The sequence below is a fragment of the Salvelinus fontinalis genome, chromosome 12 (assembly GCF_029448725.1).
Source record: "Salvelinus fontinalis isolate EN_2023a chromosome 12, ASM2944872v1, whole genome shotgun sequence".
NCBI lineage: Eukaryota > Metazoa > Chordata > Actinopteri > Salmoniformes > Salmonidae > Salvelinus > Salvelinus fontinalis.
In genome coordinates, this window is record NC_074676.1 from 55,640,074 (window position 1) to 55,657,051 (window position 16,978).

Sequence of the window (16,978 nt, forward strand, 5' to 3'; positions counted from 1 at the left end):
CTGATGAAGAAGCATCAGTCGCCAGTAAACAGACAGTAACAGAGTTCCTGATGAAGAAGCATCAGTCGCCAGTAAACAGACAGTAACAGAGTTCCTGATGAAGAAGCATCAGTCGCCAGTAAACAGACAGTAACAGAGTTCCTGATGAATAAGCATCAGTCGCCAGTAAACAGACAGTAACAGAGTTCCTGATGAATAAGCATCAGTCGCCAGTAAACAGACAGTAACAGAGTTCCTGATGAAGAAGCATCAGTCGCCAGTAAACAGACAGTAACAGAGTTCCTGATGAAGAAGCATCAGTCGCCAGTAAACAGACAGTAACAGAGTTCCTGATGAAGAAGCATCAGTCGCCAGTAAACAGACAGTAACAGAGTTCCTGATGAAGAAGCATCAGTCGCCAGTAAACAGACAGTAACAGAGTTCCTGATGAAGAAGCATCAGTCGCCAGTAAACAGACAGTAACAGAGTTCCTGATGAATAAGCATCAGTCGCCAGTAAACAGACAGTAACAGAGTTCCTGATGAATAAGCATCAGTCGCCAGTAAACAGACAGTAACAGAGTTCCTGATGAATAAGCATCAGTCGCCAGTAAACAGACAGTAACAGAGTTCCTGATGAAGAAGCATCAGTCGCCAGTAAACAGACAGTAACAGAGTTCCTGATGAAGAAGCATCAGTCGCCAGTAAACAGACAGTAACAGAGTTCCTGATGAAGAAGCATCAGTCGCCAGTAAACAGACAGTAACAGAGTTCCTGATGAAGAAGCATCAGTCGCCAGTAAACAGACAGTAACAGAGTTCCTGATGAATAAGCATCAGTCGTTGAGCTCCGTTTTCATTCTGGTAGAGCACCCCCTCCATGACAACCGACTAACCTGTACCCCCGCACATTGACTTGGTACCCCCGGTATAAAAGCCTCGTTATTGTTATTTTACAAGTGTTACATTTTATTATATTTTCTTACTTTTAGTTTATTTAGGAAATATTTTCTTTAAATTATTTCTTGAACTGCATTGTTGGTTAAGTAAGCATTTCACGGTAAGGTTCACCTACACCTGTTGTATTTGGCACGTGTGACAACATCTGATTTGATCAGCCTCTTCAGATCAATGGCTCCTTCCCAGTAATTTAGTTGAACAATGATATCACTGTCACAGTACTGGAGAAACAGCTTCCCAGCCAGCTGAGCTGAGATTTCCCAACCTATTCTACAGTCCGCTTGTTGATCAGACTCAGATCTGTTTACTTACCACTATTTGAAGGCTATTATTATGGTTGTTAAATTTAGATTTATAGACTTTCCATACACAGACACTATCTGCCAGTACAAGTAAGCAGTTAACTGTAGCTACTACCGTATAAGAGAGCCAACATCTAGAGACTGAGGGGACAAGGTTCACACAGCAGGAGTAGCTTGACAATCAAAATGGCCACCTGTTGAGAGGAGGGAGAATGCTTGTTCCCTGGACCTCAGCCAGCTCCTTCCTTTCCTCCCTGCTCTGCTCCATGTCTCCCTCCTTCCAGCTCTATCCACTCTGCTCCACGTCTCCCTCCTTCCAGCTCTATCCACTCTGCTCCACGTCTCCCTCTCTCCCTCTCTCCCTCTCCCTCTCCCTCTCCCTCTCCCTCTCCCTCCCTCCCTCCCTCCCTCCCTCCAGCTCTATCCACTCTGCTCCTCCATCCACTCCATTTATAAACTGCACATTCCAGTCCGAGGTGTCTCTTTAGACACCCATTAATCTCTGCAGGACAGACAGGCAGTCAAAGGCCCCTCGTTTATTTCAGGCTGCATGGTCCCCGTCCCACACAGCTGTCCAGCTCACACCCTCCCACTCACATCACCAGGTGCTGCTTGCTGTGTGCCAGGTGACAAACACACACACACACACACACACACACACACACACACACACACACACACACACACACACACACACACACACACACACACACACACAGAAACAGCACCTGAGGGAAGTCAACCCAGCCAACCTCAACCTAAGACAAAAACAGCCTCAGGGGAGATGCTTTAGGATTTGGGTCTGTGTGTCACCAGTCTGCTCAACCCCCTGGAAACACTGACACTGGGTCTCTGAAGAGCCTGTCTAGAGGAACAATGTCCCGGGTTAGACCGGGCAGGTGTCAGGAGACAAGTGTATTGTGAAGGGAACACACACACACACGGGAAGATATCTCCGTACTGGAGAAAGCATACCCTCCAGCCAACATACAAGTAGGTGGTTCTCTCACACCTTCACAGCGATACACACGCCTTCACAGCGATACACACGCCTTCACAGCGATACACACGCCTTCACAGCGATTACACACGCCTTCACAGCGATTACACACGCCTTCACAGCGATTACACACGCCTTCACAGCGATTACACACTCCTTCACAGCGATTACACACGCCTTCACAGCGATTACACACGCCTTCACAGCGATTACACACGCCTTCACAGCGATTACACACGCCTTCACAGCGATTACACACGCCTTCACAGTGATACACACGCCTTCACAGCGATACACACGCCTTCACAATACCTCACAAAGGGGCAATTAGAGAATAATGAAGCCGCTTTATACTGAGATGGCTGCTGAATTTGATGTCTCCTTCATACCAGGCTCTTAAATTAACCTTCTGTTTACAGCCTCTAGCCCTCTGAGGCCCAGCCCCTGGGCCCCTGTTTACAGCCTTGCCCCTCCTAGCCCTCTGAGGCCCAGCCCCTGGGCCCCTGTTTACAGCCTTGCCCCTCCTAGCCCTCTGAGGCCCAGCCCCTGGGCCCCTGTTTACAGCCTTGCCCCTCCTAGCCCTCTGAGGCCCAGCCCCTGGGCCCCTGTTTACAGCCTTGCTCCTCCTAGCCCTCTGAGGCCCAGCCCCTGGGGCCCCTGTTTACAGGCTTGCTCCTCCTAGCCCTCTGAGGCCCAGACCCCTGTTTACAGCCTTGCTCGTCCTAGCCCTCTGAGGCCCAGCCCCCTGGGGCGGAGGTCAGGCAGAAACACAATGTACCCTTATTCCCTTTATAGTCAACTCCTTTTGACCATCCAGTGCACTATATGGCACCCTACATAGGAAATAGAGTGTTAATTGGGAACACACCCACACTAAATCAAAAAAGGCCTTGATGTCATCAACAGCTTTTAATAAAGCTGGTGAAAGGTTGCTCCTCCAATGAAAGGCAGTCTGTTCTGTTCCACGTCTCGGAGTATTTCTTTGTCTAAAAGGCAGGCAGGCAGATTCTGGAGTCGGCATTTCAGACTCTAAACCCGGGGGGGGAAAACTAGATAAAAGTCCAAAATGGTACCCTATTCCCTATGTAGTGCACTCGTTTTGACCAGGCCCAATAGGGCTGTCTGAGAGCCCATCGTGCCCTGGTTAAAAGTAGTGGACTAGGCCAGAGTGCTTGCTACCCTAGACTATTGACCTTCAGAGTGATAGCCTGTCGATTCCACGGGAGGATTCCAAATGATGTGATTATGCAGAGACACGCATATCAGGGATTCCTCAAATGCAAAAACAGCAGTAGCTCTCACTCAATTGGTCAGCATCATTACTGCTGGTATTCATAGTGAATGTTGTATCATCATGACTATTTGGTTTGGCACATACTAGACACCCTATGTAGGATCTTCGCTTGGCCACCCTGTCGATGCAGGAAATGCTCACTTTTAAAAAATAAATGTCAGATTTGATTTACCCTGACTAAAAATGTATCAACCCCTATAAAAAAAAAATGTCCATGAATTATAATCCTCACAATAATTCACATGTTCTGTTGCTGCAGGATTATTTTCCTGCTGTGAGAATCTGGGTCAAATTAAGATCTTACATCTGTATGAGCATTTGAAATTCTTTTGATTTGACAGTTTAAAAATAGTCTTATATTTAGTACCACTCTCTCCATGAATCAGTTGTCATGGCTTTGGAAACATATGCATTTATATGGTTATATGGCTATATGGGCTATTTAGGGTAAGGGTTGGAACGAAAATCAGATTCATCTGAGATACTGTAGTCCAATTCAATATTTGACACCAAAAATCAGGCTGACTTTTACTGGTAACGTTTCCTCTCTGGTGAAAGTGATGCTGCTTATTCTATTGTTACTAAATCTTCAACAGGACACAGTACAGAGACAGGGGAGGTCAGTAATAAAGGTAAATAAATAGTAAATAAAGGTGAAATAAATTTAAAAAATTATCTGACCCCTACTCCTTGCAAAAGCTAATAGCTATTACTATACAAAGCAGCATGAGGCAATTGATCACCTCAGAACTTTAAAACTGCCAATAAAGGACAGGAACCAGAGGAGACAGTTGCCCAAGGGAGGAATAGAGGAGGACCTGGCCCTTAGACCTGGCCCTTAGACCTGGCCTGAGGGGAGAATACATTCCAGCCTCTTCTCTGACCTGCACTGTGGTCCCTGGCTCAGTCTGGTGGGTGGAGGTGGTCCCTGGGTCAGTCTGATGGGTGGAGGTGGTCCCTGGGTCAGTCTGATGGATCGGAGGTGGTCCCTGGGTCAGTCTGATGGGTGGAGGTGGTCCCTGGGTCAGTCTGATGGGTGGAGGTGGTCCCTGGGTCAGTCTGATGGGTGGAGGTGGTCCCTGGGTCAGTCTGATGGGTGGAGGTGGTCCCTGGGTCAGTCTGATGGGTGGAGGTGGTCCCTGGGTCAGTCTGATGGGTGGAGGTGGTCCCTGGGTCAGTCTGATGGGTGGAGGTGGTCCCTGGGTCAGTCTGATGGGTGGAGGTGGTCCCTGGGTCAGTCTGATGGGTGGAGGTGGTCCCTGGGTCAGTCTGATGGATCGGAGGTGGTCCCTGGGTCAGTCTGATGGATCGGAGGTGGTCCCTGGGTCAGTCTGATGGGTGGAGGTGGTCCCTGGGTCAGTCTGATGGATCGGAGGTGGTCCCTGGGTCAGTCTAATGGATCGGAGGTGGTCCCTGGGTCAGTCTGATGGATCGGAGGTGGTCCCTGGGTCAGTCTGATGGGTGGAGGTGGTCCCTGGGTCAGTCTGATGGGTGGAGGTGGTCCCTGGGTCAGTCTGATGGGTGGAGGTGGTCCCTGGGTCAGTCTGAAGGATGTGGGTGAGTGGTGTCTAGGGTGGGGGCATTAACAGCTCAAGCAGGGTGGAGGACTGGAGGCCTGGGGGGGGGGGGGGACTTATCTACACCTCCTATACAGTGCTGCTTGAAAGTGTGAAAAATGTGAACCCCTTGTGCAATTACAGATTTTTTTACCATGAAAACTTCATTTAAATCAGAACCAGTCTTTTGGATCTGACATAAAAGGCTTATATGTACCAATACCAAACGTTGGTGTAGATGAAATCATGCGTGTAGCGGGAAAAACAACATTAAAAAGGAAATTAGTGCAGAAATAAGTGAACCCCAAGTTGCATTGGTTAAATCAAGTAAGTAAGTAGAATCAGGTGGGTCAATAACTGGGTACCAAATGAACCAATCAAACGGAGAGATGGTTAAGGAAAGAGTTTGGGTAGGATTTAATAAGAGAGATAAGAAACCTGGATCGGTTTGGTGTTTACCCATCCAGGTGAACGGAAAGCACACCATAACCGAGAGGAAAGGAGATCTCAGAGGACATCAGGACGAGAGTAGTGAGAGCACATCAGTTTGGGGAAGGCTAGAAAATCATTTCAAAAAGGTTTTGAGCTCCATCAGTCCAATGTGAGGATAAAGCATTTACAAATGGAGAGCCTTTAACATGGACAGCAACTCGGCCTGGAAGTGGACGCTCTTCCGAAATATCCCCAAGAGCCACAAGAACAATAACACATCCAGGTAAAAGCCAACCCAAACAGCTCGAGATTTGCAGAACTCCCTTGCTGCATCTTGGGTAACTCTGCATGCTTCAACAATAAGAAGAACACTGAATCCAAAATACCATTCATGGGAGAGTTGCTAGGAAGAAGTCTCTGCTGTCAAAAAAACAAAAAAAAACTACCCGTCTTAACTTTGTCGGAGACCATCTGAACAAACCTAAAAAGGTTTCTGGAAGTCCATTCTATGGACCGATGAGGCTAAAAATGTACCTTTTTGGTCAATCAACACCGCTATGTTTGACGAAAACCCAACACTGCCTAACACCAAAATAATCTTATCCCAACAATCCAGCATGGTGGTGGGAATGTCAAGATCTGGGGCTGCTTCTCCTCTCTGGACCTGGACGACTCCACATCATTAAGGGAACCATAAATTCTGAGGTATACCAGGAGATTCTGGAACAGAACGTCAAGCCGTCAGTCAAGGAGCTAAAGCTGGGTCGAAAATGGGTCGTTCAACAAGAAAACGGCCCAAAGCATTCAATCAAATCTACCAAAGAACGGCTCAGGAAGAAGAAGATTTGTGTTTTGGATTGGTCAAAGTCCTGACCTAAATCCAATCGAGACGCTGTGGCAGGACTTGAAGCGGGAAGTTCATGCCAGACACCCCTCAAACCTCACTCCATTGGCTAAGTTCTGTAAGGAGGAGTGGTCAGAAACAGATGTCAGAGACTGATTACTGGCTATAGGAGACGTTTACTCAAAGTTATCGCTGCTAATGGAGGTGCCACAAGCTATTGACTAAAGGAGTTCACATTTTTGCACACATCAAATCTGAGTTTCTGTTAAATAAACCACTTTTGTTCAATAAACAATACAAATATATATTTATTTTTCTGTCATTTACTTGGAATGTCTTTATTACAAATTGGGGTTTAGTTAAGGATTTTTATTTTTATATTTTATAGCAAAAATAATGACCAGACCTGTAGGGTTCAAGCAGAACTGTATACCTGCTGGGGTGGGCAGAGCAGGTGATTGTATCTACAACAACACACCATTAGAGCAATTACGAGCGGGGGACTAAAACAGCAGCGCCTGGCCCTCCCCATTCTGATGAGCCTGGAGGCTCCCTGGAAAGATAAGAGGGAGGAACCTGATACTTTACCCAGAGACTGCGTCCTAAATGGCAGATTTAGTGCACTATGGAGGTAACAGGGGGCCTTTGGGACACAGCCAGAAGGGATATAGGTGGACAGAGAGAAACCCGCTCAGTAAACTTAAAAGAGTTGACCTGCCACACCTGCAATCTGCCCCCTATAAATCTGAGAAACCATCAGTGATCCTTACGGAGATGGCAAGTTTGAGTCAAACTAGTTTTTATTTTATTTATGACTTCAAAAGAAAAGTCCCTCACTTATCACCTGTTTAAAAACAGAATATGCATGATGGTTCATTCTTAAACCATTAAATTAAATAAAAAAACGTATATTTCAATCTCTTTACAAAAAACAAAAAAAATCGATGTTTTCCCCCAATCCAAATATCTTTTCAGAATAAATCTGTGACTGTGAGAGCATTACAAACCAAACCTGAGGACTGTTGGGTTACCTGTCCCCAGGTTAAAACCCACAGGAAAGGGGGTTCAGAGGTCTCAGGTAAATCCTTTATCTACGGCCATCCACTCAGGAGTAACTGTGTGTGTGTTGACACCAGTCCTATACCAGCAGAGTTGAGCCGTGAAGTTAATAGGTAGACAGACTCCCCACCTGAGCGCTAAGAACGGTGGGTTTTAGGAAAACAGCCAGACAGGAGATGTTTAGCTCTTAACGGCCATCCTAGAAGGGGTGGAGGAGTAGCAGGTTGACACCAGGAGACTGTAGTCTTAACAGATAACCCTAATGGAACAAATACAATAGGATTCTTTCTATGTTTAGTGACATTAACACAGTTTCCGAAGTGTTAAGCTGCCCCCCCCCCACCCCCCACCCCAAAAAAAAGCATATTACAAAAATATCAAGATGACAATTTGCATAAAAATATGAGAAACTATGAATTCCAGAAATATAAATCCCTGCCACTACAGAAATAATGTTACTTGTTCAAAATAAAGTGATATTTGACACAAATGATCTACAAATAGAACAGGATCATAAAAAAACAAAAAGCCTTACTAAATATACTAGTTGTCGCCATCTGTTGTTGTCAACAGTCACACAACTTTCTACTGTGTCACTTCTGTCTCGAAAACAATCATCTTTGACGCATTTCCAGATGGTCATTTTAGAAGAGACCCTTATTTCACTCCCTATGTCACACCTGTAATTCAAACCGCCCCAAAAAAACAGCTTTAAAACCCCACATTTCTGTTTCCAGTCAATTATAGCGGCTCCATTTTGGATAGCCCCAAATAAGTTTAGAATGTATCAATCTTAGCTTCATAATGATCACAAACATTTGACATTCTGTACCTGATTTCATTCAACCACCTGAACTATGGCACATTATTTCAGGCTATATTGTTTCCATATAAAATGTACATTCTCCTGTTCCTAAACAACGTGAAAATAGCACTTGCTCCGCAAGGCTCATCAAATCACAGCTCATGTCTCCAGATCCACCCATCAACCACAATGGAATCACAGGAATAATCTTTATCAAAGCCAGAACTAGGCCTGTACACAATACCAATTCACACAAAGTTACAGGATCATTTGGGAAGATAAATCAGACATGATATCTGATTCAGTTCTGTGTTTTTATAATTCAGCAGGTAATCAACATCAGTCTACAATCGCAGAAAAGCAATACTATCCATGGCATATTTACTGAACATTCACAGTCTCGCCAGATGAAGGTGAAAACACTGATGTAACTAGAACTATTGGAACAAGAACTATTATAATTAGAACTATTAGAACAAGAACTATTATAATTAGAACTATTATAATTAGAACTATTATAATTAGAACTATTATACTTGGAACTATTGGAACTAGAATTATTATAACTAGAACTATTATAACTAGAACTATTATAATTAGAACTATTATAATTAGAACTATTATACTTGGAACTATTGGAACTAGAACTATTATAACTAGAACTATTATAACTAGAACTATTATAACTAGAACTATTATAACTAGAACTATTATAACTAGAACTATTATAACTAGAACTATTATAATTAGAACTATTATAACTAGAACTATTATAACTAGAACTATTATAACTAGAACTATTATAACTAGAACTATTATAACTAGAACTATTATAACTAGAACTATTATAACTAGAACTATTATAACTAGAACTATTATAACTAGAACTATTGAAACTAGAACTATTATAACTAGAACTATTATAACTAGAACTATTATAACTAGAACTATTGAAACTAGAACTATTGAAACTAGAACTATTGAAACTAGAACTATTATAACTAGAACTATTATAACTAGAACTATTATAACTAGAACTATTATAACTAGAACTATTATAACTAGAACTATTATAACTAGAACTATTGAAACTAGAACTATTATAACTAGAACTATTATAACTAGAACTATTGTAACTAGAACTATTATAACTAGAACTATTATAACTAGAACTATTGAAACTAGAACTATTATAACTAGAACTATTATAACTAGAACTATCATAATTACAACTATTGGAATTAGAACTAATGGAAATATAACTATTGGACCTAGAACCATTGGACCTAGAACTATAATTAGAACTATTGGAATTAGAACTATTGGAAATATAACTATTATAATTAGAACTAATGGACCTAGAACCATTGGACCTAGAACTATTATAATTAGAACTAATGGAACTAGAACTATTATAATTAGAACTATTGGAACTAGAACTATTATAATTAGAACTAATGGAACTAGAACTATTATAATTAGAACTAATGGAACTAGAACTATTATAATTAGAACTAATGGAACTAGAACTATTATAATTAGAACTAATGGAACTAGAACTATTATAATTAGAACTAATGGAACTAGAACTATTATAATTAGAACTAATGGAACTAGATCTCAACAGGACAGGGTAGCGGAGCAGAGCAGCCATTTCATATAGCACCTTTTCCTCTATTCAACAAAAACTCCAGGTGTTTACATTCCCCTGCACACACACACACACACACACAACGCCACTAAATCAAAACGCAAACAAAGAGGAATCTGCCGCCAAAACATCTTTCTCTGTTTGTTTGCGAGTGCCACAGACAGATTTAAAATGACCACTTATTGTTTTTAACTACTAAAACATATTTCTTTGTTAAATGAAAGCTCTATACCGCCACTAAGCCCTAATCCGCCAATAAACTCAGAGCCCAAAACATATCAAACTGATTTCATGGTGAATCAGGGTGAATTTCAGGGTGAAATATAAAATATAAAAGCATCAGTAACAATCCTATTAGGTATTTCAGTTTGAGGCCTGACATCAAATATTCCATATGTCCCACTACCATCAAACCTCCATGGAGCCAAGGGGACGTTAGAGGTCCCTGATGCCCCAGTAGGAGCCTCCTCCCTGGGCCTTACCTCGCTGTACGACGTGGGCGTCCCCGTCTCCAGATACAACATGTTGGCGCTGAGGTTAAGCAGTGCTGCTGCTGTGTGCTCCACTGACTCCAGGATGAATCTACACCTTCTGGTCCCTGTTCTCAGTCTGAATGAACGAGTGGCTACGAGGACTATGGATGACAACAGGACAGGACAAGCAGAGAGTCTCTATAGGAATCTATGGGAGGGAGATATATACCAGGGGGTGGGGGGGGGGTAGGGAGGAGGAGGGGTCTGAGGAGGTACCTGTCCAATACCTGGGGTGGTAAGTCCACACCCATCTCCCGGAGAAGCTCTCTGGTTCTCCTTGTGTCTCTCCCTAAAGACGCTCTGCAGCGATACACAGTGTCAAACGTATACAGTTCACTCAGTAAATTCCCTTCTTATAAATCGTCAACAATCAATACAACCAGTAGAGTTAATCCCACCTGCTTTCTGACAACTCGCTGCTCTGTTCTACAGGACAATGTGTCAACACATATAGCTTTGAATATCCACATGGAATTATTACGTTCTAATGTCCTTAAAGGCTCTGAATGCTGAACTGACCTGCTGTCGGTCACCTGGAAGTGTAGCCTGTAGTGGCTAAACAACACGTCTGATTTATTGGCTGGAAGTGTAGCCTGTAGTGGCTAAACAACACGTCTGATGTATTGGCTGGAAGTGTAGCCTGTAGTGGCTAAACAACACGTCTGATGTATTGGCTGGAAGTGTAGCCTGTAGTGGCTAAACAACACGTCTGATGTATTGGCTGGAAGTGTAGCTTGTAGAGGCTAAACAACACGTCTGATGTATTGGCTGGAAGTGTAGCCTGTAGTGGCTAAACAACACGTCTGATGTATTGGCTGGAAGTGTAGCCTGTAGTGGCTAAACAACACGTCTGATGTATTGGCTGGAAGTGTAGCCTGTAGTGGCTAAACAACACGTCTGATGTATTGGCTGGAAGTGTAGCCTGTAGTGGCTAAACAACACGTCTGATTTATTGGCTGGAAGTGTAGCCTGTAGAGGCTAAACAACACGTCTGATTTATTGGCTGGAAGTGTAGCCTGTAGAGGCTAAACAACACGTCTGATTTATTGGCTGGAAGTGTAGCCTGTAGTGGCTAAACAACACGTCTGATGTATTGGCTGGAAGGGTAGCCTGTAGTGGCTAAACAACACATCTGATATATTGGCTGGAAGTGTAGCCTGTAGAGGCTAAACAACACGTCTGATGTATTGGCTGGAAGTGTAGCCTGTAGAGGCTAAACAACACATCTGATGTATTGGCTGGAAGTGTAGCCTGTAGAGGCTAAACAACACGTCTGATGTATTGGCTGGAAGTGTAGCCTGTAGAGGCTAAACAACAACCAATAATATAAAACCAAGAAATTAACAGCACATTGAATAGGCTAAATACACAGAAATGCTATATTATAACATTATCCACTACATTACTGTCTCTCTTATTACATGACCCCCATGAAGAGATACCACTACATTTAAAGTAAAGATATTTGAGCAGTTGTAATCGTTTAAAGGAAAAACAGACTATTTCCACAGGGCAAAAATTACTATTTTCACAGGGCAAAACCAAGACTATTTACACAGGACAATTACTATGAGAATATTCCAGAGATTATAATTTCAGAGTTAATCAAAGTACTCTCGCACTAGACGGCTACAAAGTCAGGGTCTCTGGATGCTTTAGTGTGGCTGGGAAAAGTACAGTGTTAGTTAGCATGAGAATCAACCCAAACAAAACCCAGCAGCCGGGGGCATCAACCCAGCAGCCGGGGGCATCAACCCAGCAGCCGGGGGCATCAACCCAGCAGCCGGGGGCATCAACACAGCAGCCGGGGGCATCAACCCAGCAGCCGGGGGCATCAACACAGCAGCCGGGGGCATCAACACAGCAGCCGGGGAGGTACTGAAGGAGGACTGAATCCAGACCCGGGGGGGGCACCGAAGGAGGAGGTCTGAATCCAGACCCGGGGGGGGCACCGAAGGAGGAGGTCTGAATCCAGACCCAGGGGGGGTACCGAAGGAGGAGGTCTGAATCCAGACCCAGGGGGGGTACCGAAGGAGGAGGTCTGAATCCAGACCCGGGGGGGGCACCGAAGGAGGAGGACTGAATCCAGACCCGGGGGGGGCACCGAAGGAGGAGGTCTGAATCCAGACCCAGGGGGGGGTACCGAAGGAGGAGGACGGAATCCAGACCGAGGGGGGGTACCGAAGGAGGAGGTCTGAATCCAGACCCAGGGGGGGTACCGAAGGAGGAGGTCTGAATCCAGACCCAGGGGGGGGTACCGAAGGAGGAGGACGGAATCCAGACCGAGGGGGGGGTACCGAAGGAGGAGGTCTGAATCCAGACCCAGGGGGGGTACCGAAGGAGGAGGTCTGAATCCAGACCCAGGGGGGGTACCGAAGGAGGAGGTCTGGCAAAGCATGGCATTTATTCAATATAAAATAGATTAAACTGCATTTGAAATGAAAAAGTAAAATGTTTTTTGACAAAGAGACATTGCAATTTATTTGAATTTAGAATTTCTAGATCCTGAAAATATTTAATCTAGAATGATGTATTGTTGTCTCTACCTTCTTGACTTTGTGCTGTTGCCTGTGCCCAATAATGTTTGTACCATGTTTTATGCTGCTACCATGTTGTTGTGTGGTGTTACTACCATGCTATGTTGTTGTCTTAGGTCACTCTCTATGTCGTGTTGTCTTAGGTCCCTCTCTATGTAGTGCTGTCTTAGGTCCCTCTCTATGTAGTGTTGTCTTAGGTCTCTATGTAGTGTTGTCTTAGGTCTCTATGTAGTGTTGTCTTAGGTCCCTCTCTATGTAGTGTTGTCTTAGGTCCCTCTCTATGTAGTGTTGTCTTAGGTCCCTCTCTATGTAGTGTTGTCTTAGGTCCCTCTCTATGTAGTGTTGTCTTAGGTCCCTCTCTATGTAGTGTTGTCTTAGGTCCCTCTATGTAGTGTTGTCTTAGGTCCCTCTCTATGTAGTGTTGTCTTAGGTCCCTCTCTATGTAGTGTTGTCTTAGGTCTCTATGTAGTGTTGTCTTAGGTCTCTATGTAGTGTTGTCTTAGGTCTCTATGTAGTGTTGTCTTAGGTCTCTATGTAGTGTTGTCTTAGGTCCCTCTCTATGTAGTGTTGTCTTAGGTCTCTATGTAGTGTTGTCTTAGGTCTCTATGTAGTGTTGTCTTAGGTCCCTCTCTATGTAGTGTTGTGTGTTTTGTCCTATATTTTAATTTAAGTACTTTTTTTTTATCCCAGGGCCCGTCCCCGCAGGAGGCCTTTTGGTAGGCCGTCATTGTAAATAAGAATTTGTTCTTAACTGACTTGCCTAGTTAAATAAAATATAATATTTTAAAAAAATGATTAGTACCTTTCATAGCTTTTGACAGAGGCAAAAAAAACAAAAATTGTACCATTACGCTCGTATGTAATCAGATCTGTAGTTAGCTACATGTTAACATTAGCAAGCGCTAGGCTACATTGCAGACAGCACTGCAACCTGAGTGGCTGGAGGTATTATAGGAAAGGTGGTTGATGACAGTGCAGGGTAAGTGGGGTGGAGGTGGGGTAAATTCTATTCCTGCAGGACAAGGGGAAACTCTTGCCCTCTGGCCCCAAGTTAAACTCTTTCAAAGCTGTCACTAAACAGAGCAGAACCCTTACTACTCTGTGCCCTTGAGTCATCTATCGCTGATTGTCTACAATCAGTAGCGACACCCAGCCAGTCCAGACCCCATGTCCAGGGGGCCACAGACCTACCAGGACTCCCTGACCACTATACACCCAGTCAGGGATGGAAATTAAGATAACCCAGTCTGAGAAGTGATAGGCTATGACAAACTAGTCCGCTGGTGAGTGAAATGTAGACTTTTACGATATCCCATGGCACAAATATTAGAACCGAGCCAAGCCAATAGAATGTCTAGTAGATATAGCCCAGCTGGCCAATACCCAAGAATCTTGCGTTCCAGCCCAGGCTCCTTGGGCTGCAGACTTACAAGTCAGTCAGCACTGGCTGTAGAGCAGAGGGACACGTTAAACCAAAATGGACCCCATTCTGATGTTACGGCCTTCGTCTCCCTGCCGCAGTACGGTGACCTCATCTCATTCAAGCCCTGACCTCTTTTGAAGCTGGTAATTAGTTGAACCAACTTGAATTATGTTAAGACAACATTGGCAAAACGTTGAAGAGAGGTTAGGGAACTCTATGGTTGTGGTTCTGAAAACCTCGGTGTAACGCTCATTCCTTTGACGATAAACGCGAATCCGATCATCACCCCTGGTGAGACAAAACTGCAACTCGTCAGTGAAGAGCACTTTTTGCCAGTCCTGTCTGGTCCAGCGAAGGTGGGTTTGTGCCCATAGGAGACATTGTTACCGGTGATGTCTGGTGAGGACCTGCCTTACAACAGGCCTACAAGCCCTCAGTCCAGCCTCTTTCAGCCTATTGCGGACAGTCTGAGCGCTGATGGAGGGATTGTGCGTTCCTGGTGTAACTCGGGCAGTTGTTGTTGCCATCCTGTACCTGTCCCGCAGGTGTGATGTTTGGATGTACCAATCATGTGCAAGTGTTGTTACACGTGGTCTGCCACTGCGAGGACGATCAGCTGTCCGTCCTGTCTCCCTGTAGCGCTGTCTTAGGCGACATTTATTGTCCTGGCCACATCTGCAGTCCTCATGCCTCCTTGCAGCATGCCTAAGGCACGTTCACGCAGATGAGCAGGGACCCTGGGCATCTTTCTTTTGGTGTTTTTCAGAGTCAGTAGAAAGGCCTCTTTAGTGTCCTCAGTTTTTATAACTGTGACCTTAATTGCCTACCGTCTGTAAGCTGTTAGTGTCTTAACGACCGTTCCACAGGTGCATGTTCATTCATTGTTTAAGGTTCATTGAACAAGCATGGGAAACAGTGTTTAAACCCTTTACAATGAATATCTGTGAAGTTATTTGAATTTTTACGAATTATCTTTGAAAGACAGGGTCCTGAAAAAGGGACGTTTCTTTTTTTGCTGAGTTTACACACACAAGTTTGGACACACCAACTCATTCCAGGGTTTTTCTTTATTTTTACTATTTGCCAAATCAGTTGTGTTGTGACAAGGTAGGGGTGATATACAGAAGATAGCCCTATTTGTTAAAAGACCAAGTCCATATTATGGCAAGAACAGCTCAAATAACCAAAGAGAAACGACACAAAATAAAATACAAAATAACAAATGGCAATCAGTGAAAAGTTCCCAAACAAACACGATTAGTCTATAGTGCAGTGATACTCATGTTGACTGAGTGAAATATCACTCTGCTCCCATCAACTGTAACGGCACCCGTCCTGCAAAGCGCCTGACAGTCAGTCCTTGCATCGTACGAATTTGAAAGTGGTTCCATTTCTCCAGCCACACCCCTCATAGCAAACCATGTTGTGGTCTGTTGTTTTGTTCAAAAATGAAAGAGAGGGCCTTTTAAAAGCCAAAAGGTAACTTTACAAGTCACACACGCGCCGAGGTGAGTCTGGTTAACCAATATACACATCATCTCTGTAACCAGCCCTAAAACGTGAAGAATGGGCACGAGTCTAACTATTGACTTTTAACATTAGCCCTCCTAGTCAATGAAAGGATAAGGTGACACGGTTAAAGTGTTGCCTCAGGTGACACAGCAACACAAAAGGGAGTAGAGCCCTAAACCTGACCCTCACAAATTACAGCACAGAGCCACAGTGAAAGGTGGTTGAATCCCTGAAAGGAGGACCGGCTTTCAAGGGGATGTTTTATAATACACTATTATCAGCAGGACAAAATATGTTATTGGATTAACGTTTAGAAATTAGAATTGATCAAAAACAATATATATATATATATATATATATATATATATATTATTTTTTAAAGTGTACCACTTGACTATTTGGCAACAGGATGGTGATCAGTGATTCAGACTCGAGTTACTTGTAAACTGTAGTAGGTAAACGAGGCATGAAATCCAACACCTAAACAGCAGCTTGTTTACAACAGAGAGTTAGCCACAGGCTAAATGAGTTAGCTATAGGCTACAGAGTACTTATGAAAAAGAAGGGCCCTACTCTACATCTCCCAAAATAAAATCAGTCATAACACTCCTCTCCTTGTGAGACTCAAGACAAAAAAAGAGGCTCTTACTTCGTTTTGTCCCTTTAAGTAGCCCTTTTTTCCTTTAAGTCTGCTAGATTAGTTCAGTATCATGTGTTAGGATGTCAGAGTGCTGCACGGTGCAGAGGGGAGAGAGCTTCCTCCCACACAGACCAGACAGGACAGACAACAGGCGGTGGAGAGAGACTATCCTTTTACACACCGCACACACCTCTACCCAGTCACCTGCTATTAGCATTGGGTCGGTGTCACGCTCAGTCAACTACATAGAATCGGTTTTCTTACTCATTTTAGCAGTGGGCGGACTGCGTTACTTGATACAGGAAATTCATTTATTACTGGAAATTCATCAATTTAACAGTTATGGGCCACCTGAATATATGGTAAACATAGCTGCTAAAGTCAATGTACTGTTGTTCTTTCTTATGATTTGCATTCAAGATTACGGCAAAGTCTTACGCTGTCTGTGTTCAA

The 16,978-nt window shown here is 43.9% G+C and overlaps 1 protein-coding gene across 6 annotated transcripts in view; it reads right to left on the reverse strand.

The window, feature by feature from the left end:
- tp63 (tumor protein p63) overlaps window positions 1-16,978 on the reverse strand; it is a 125,833-nt gene that overhangs the window by 67,314 nt on the left and 41,541 nt on the right. Inside the window, exon 1 of one of the 6 annotated variants that reach the window (XM_055941134.1) lies at window positions 10,363-10,536. The exons of the other annotated variants lie outside the window; for them this stretch is intronic. Within the exon in view, the coding sequence (XP_055797109.1) occupies window positions 10,363-10,404 (42 nt within the window). The 5' untranslated portion in view covers window positions 10,405-10,536. Of the gene's footprint in view, window positions 1-10,362; window positions 10,537-16,978 lie in introns of those variants that run through there. 6 annotated transcript variants of the gene reach the window in all.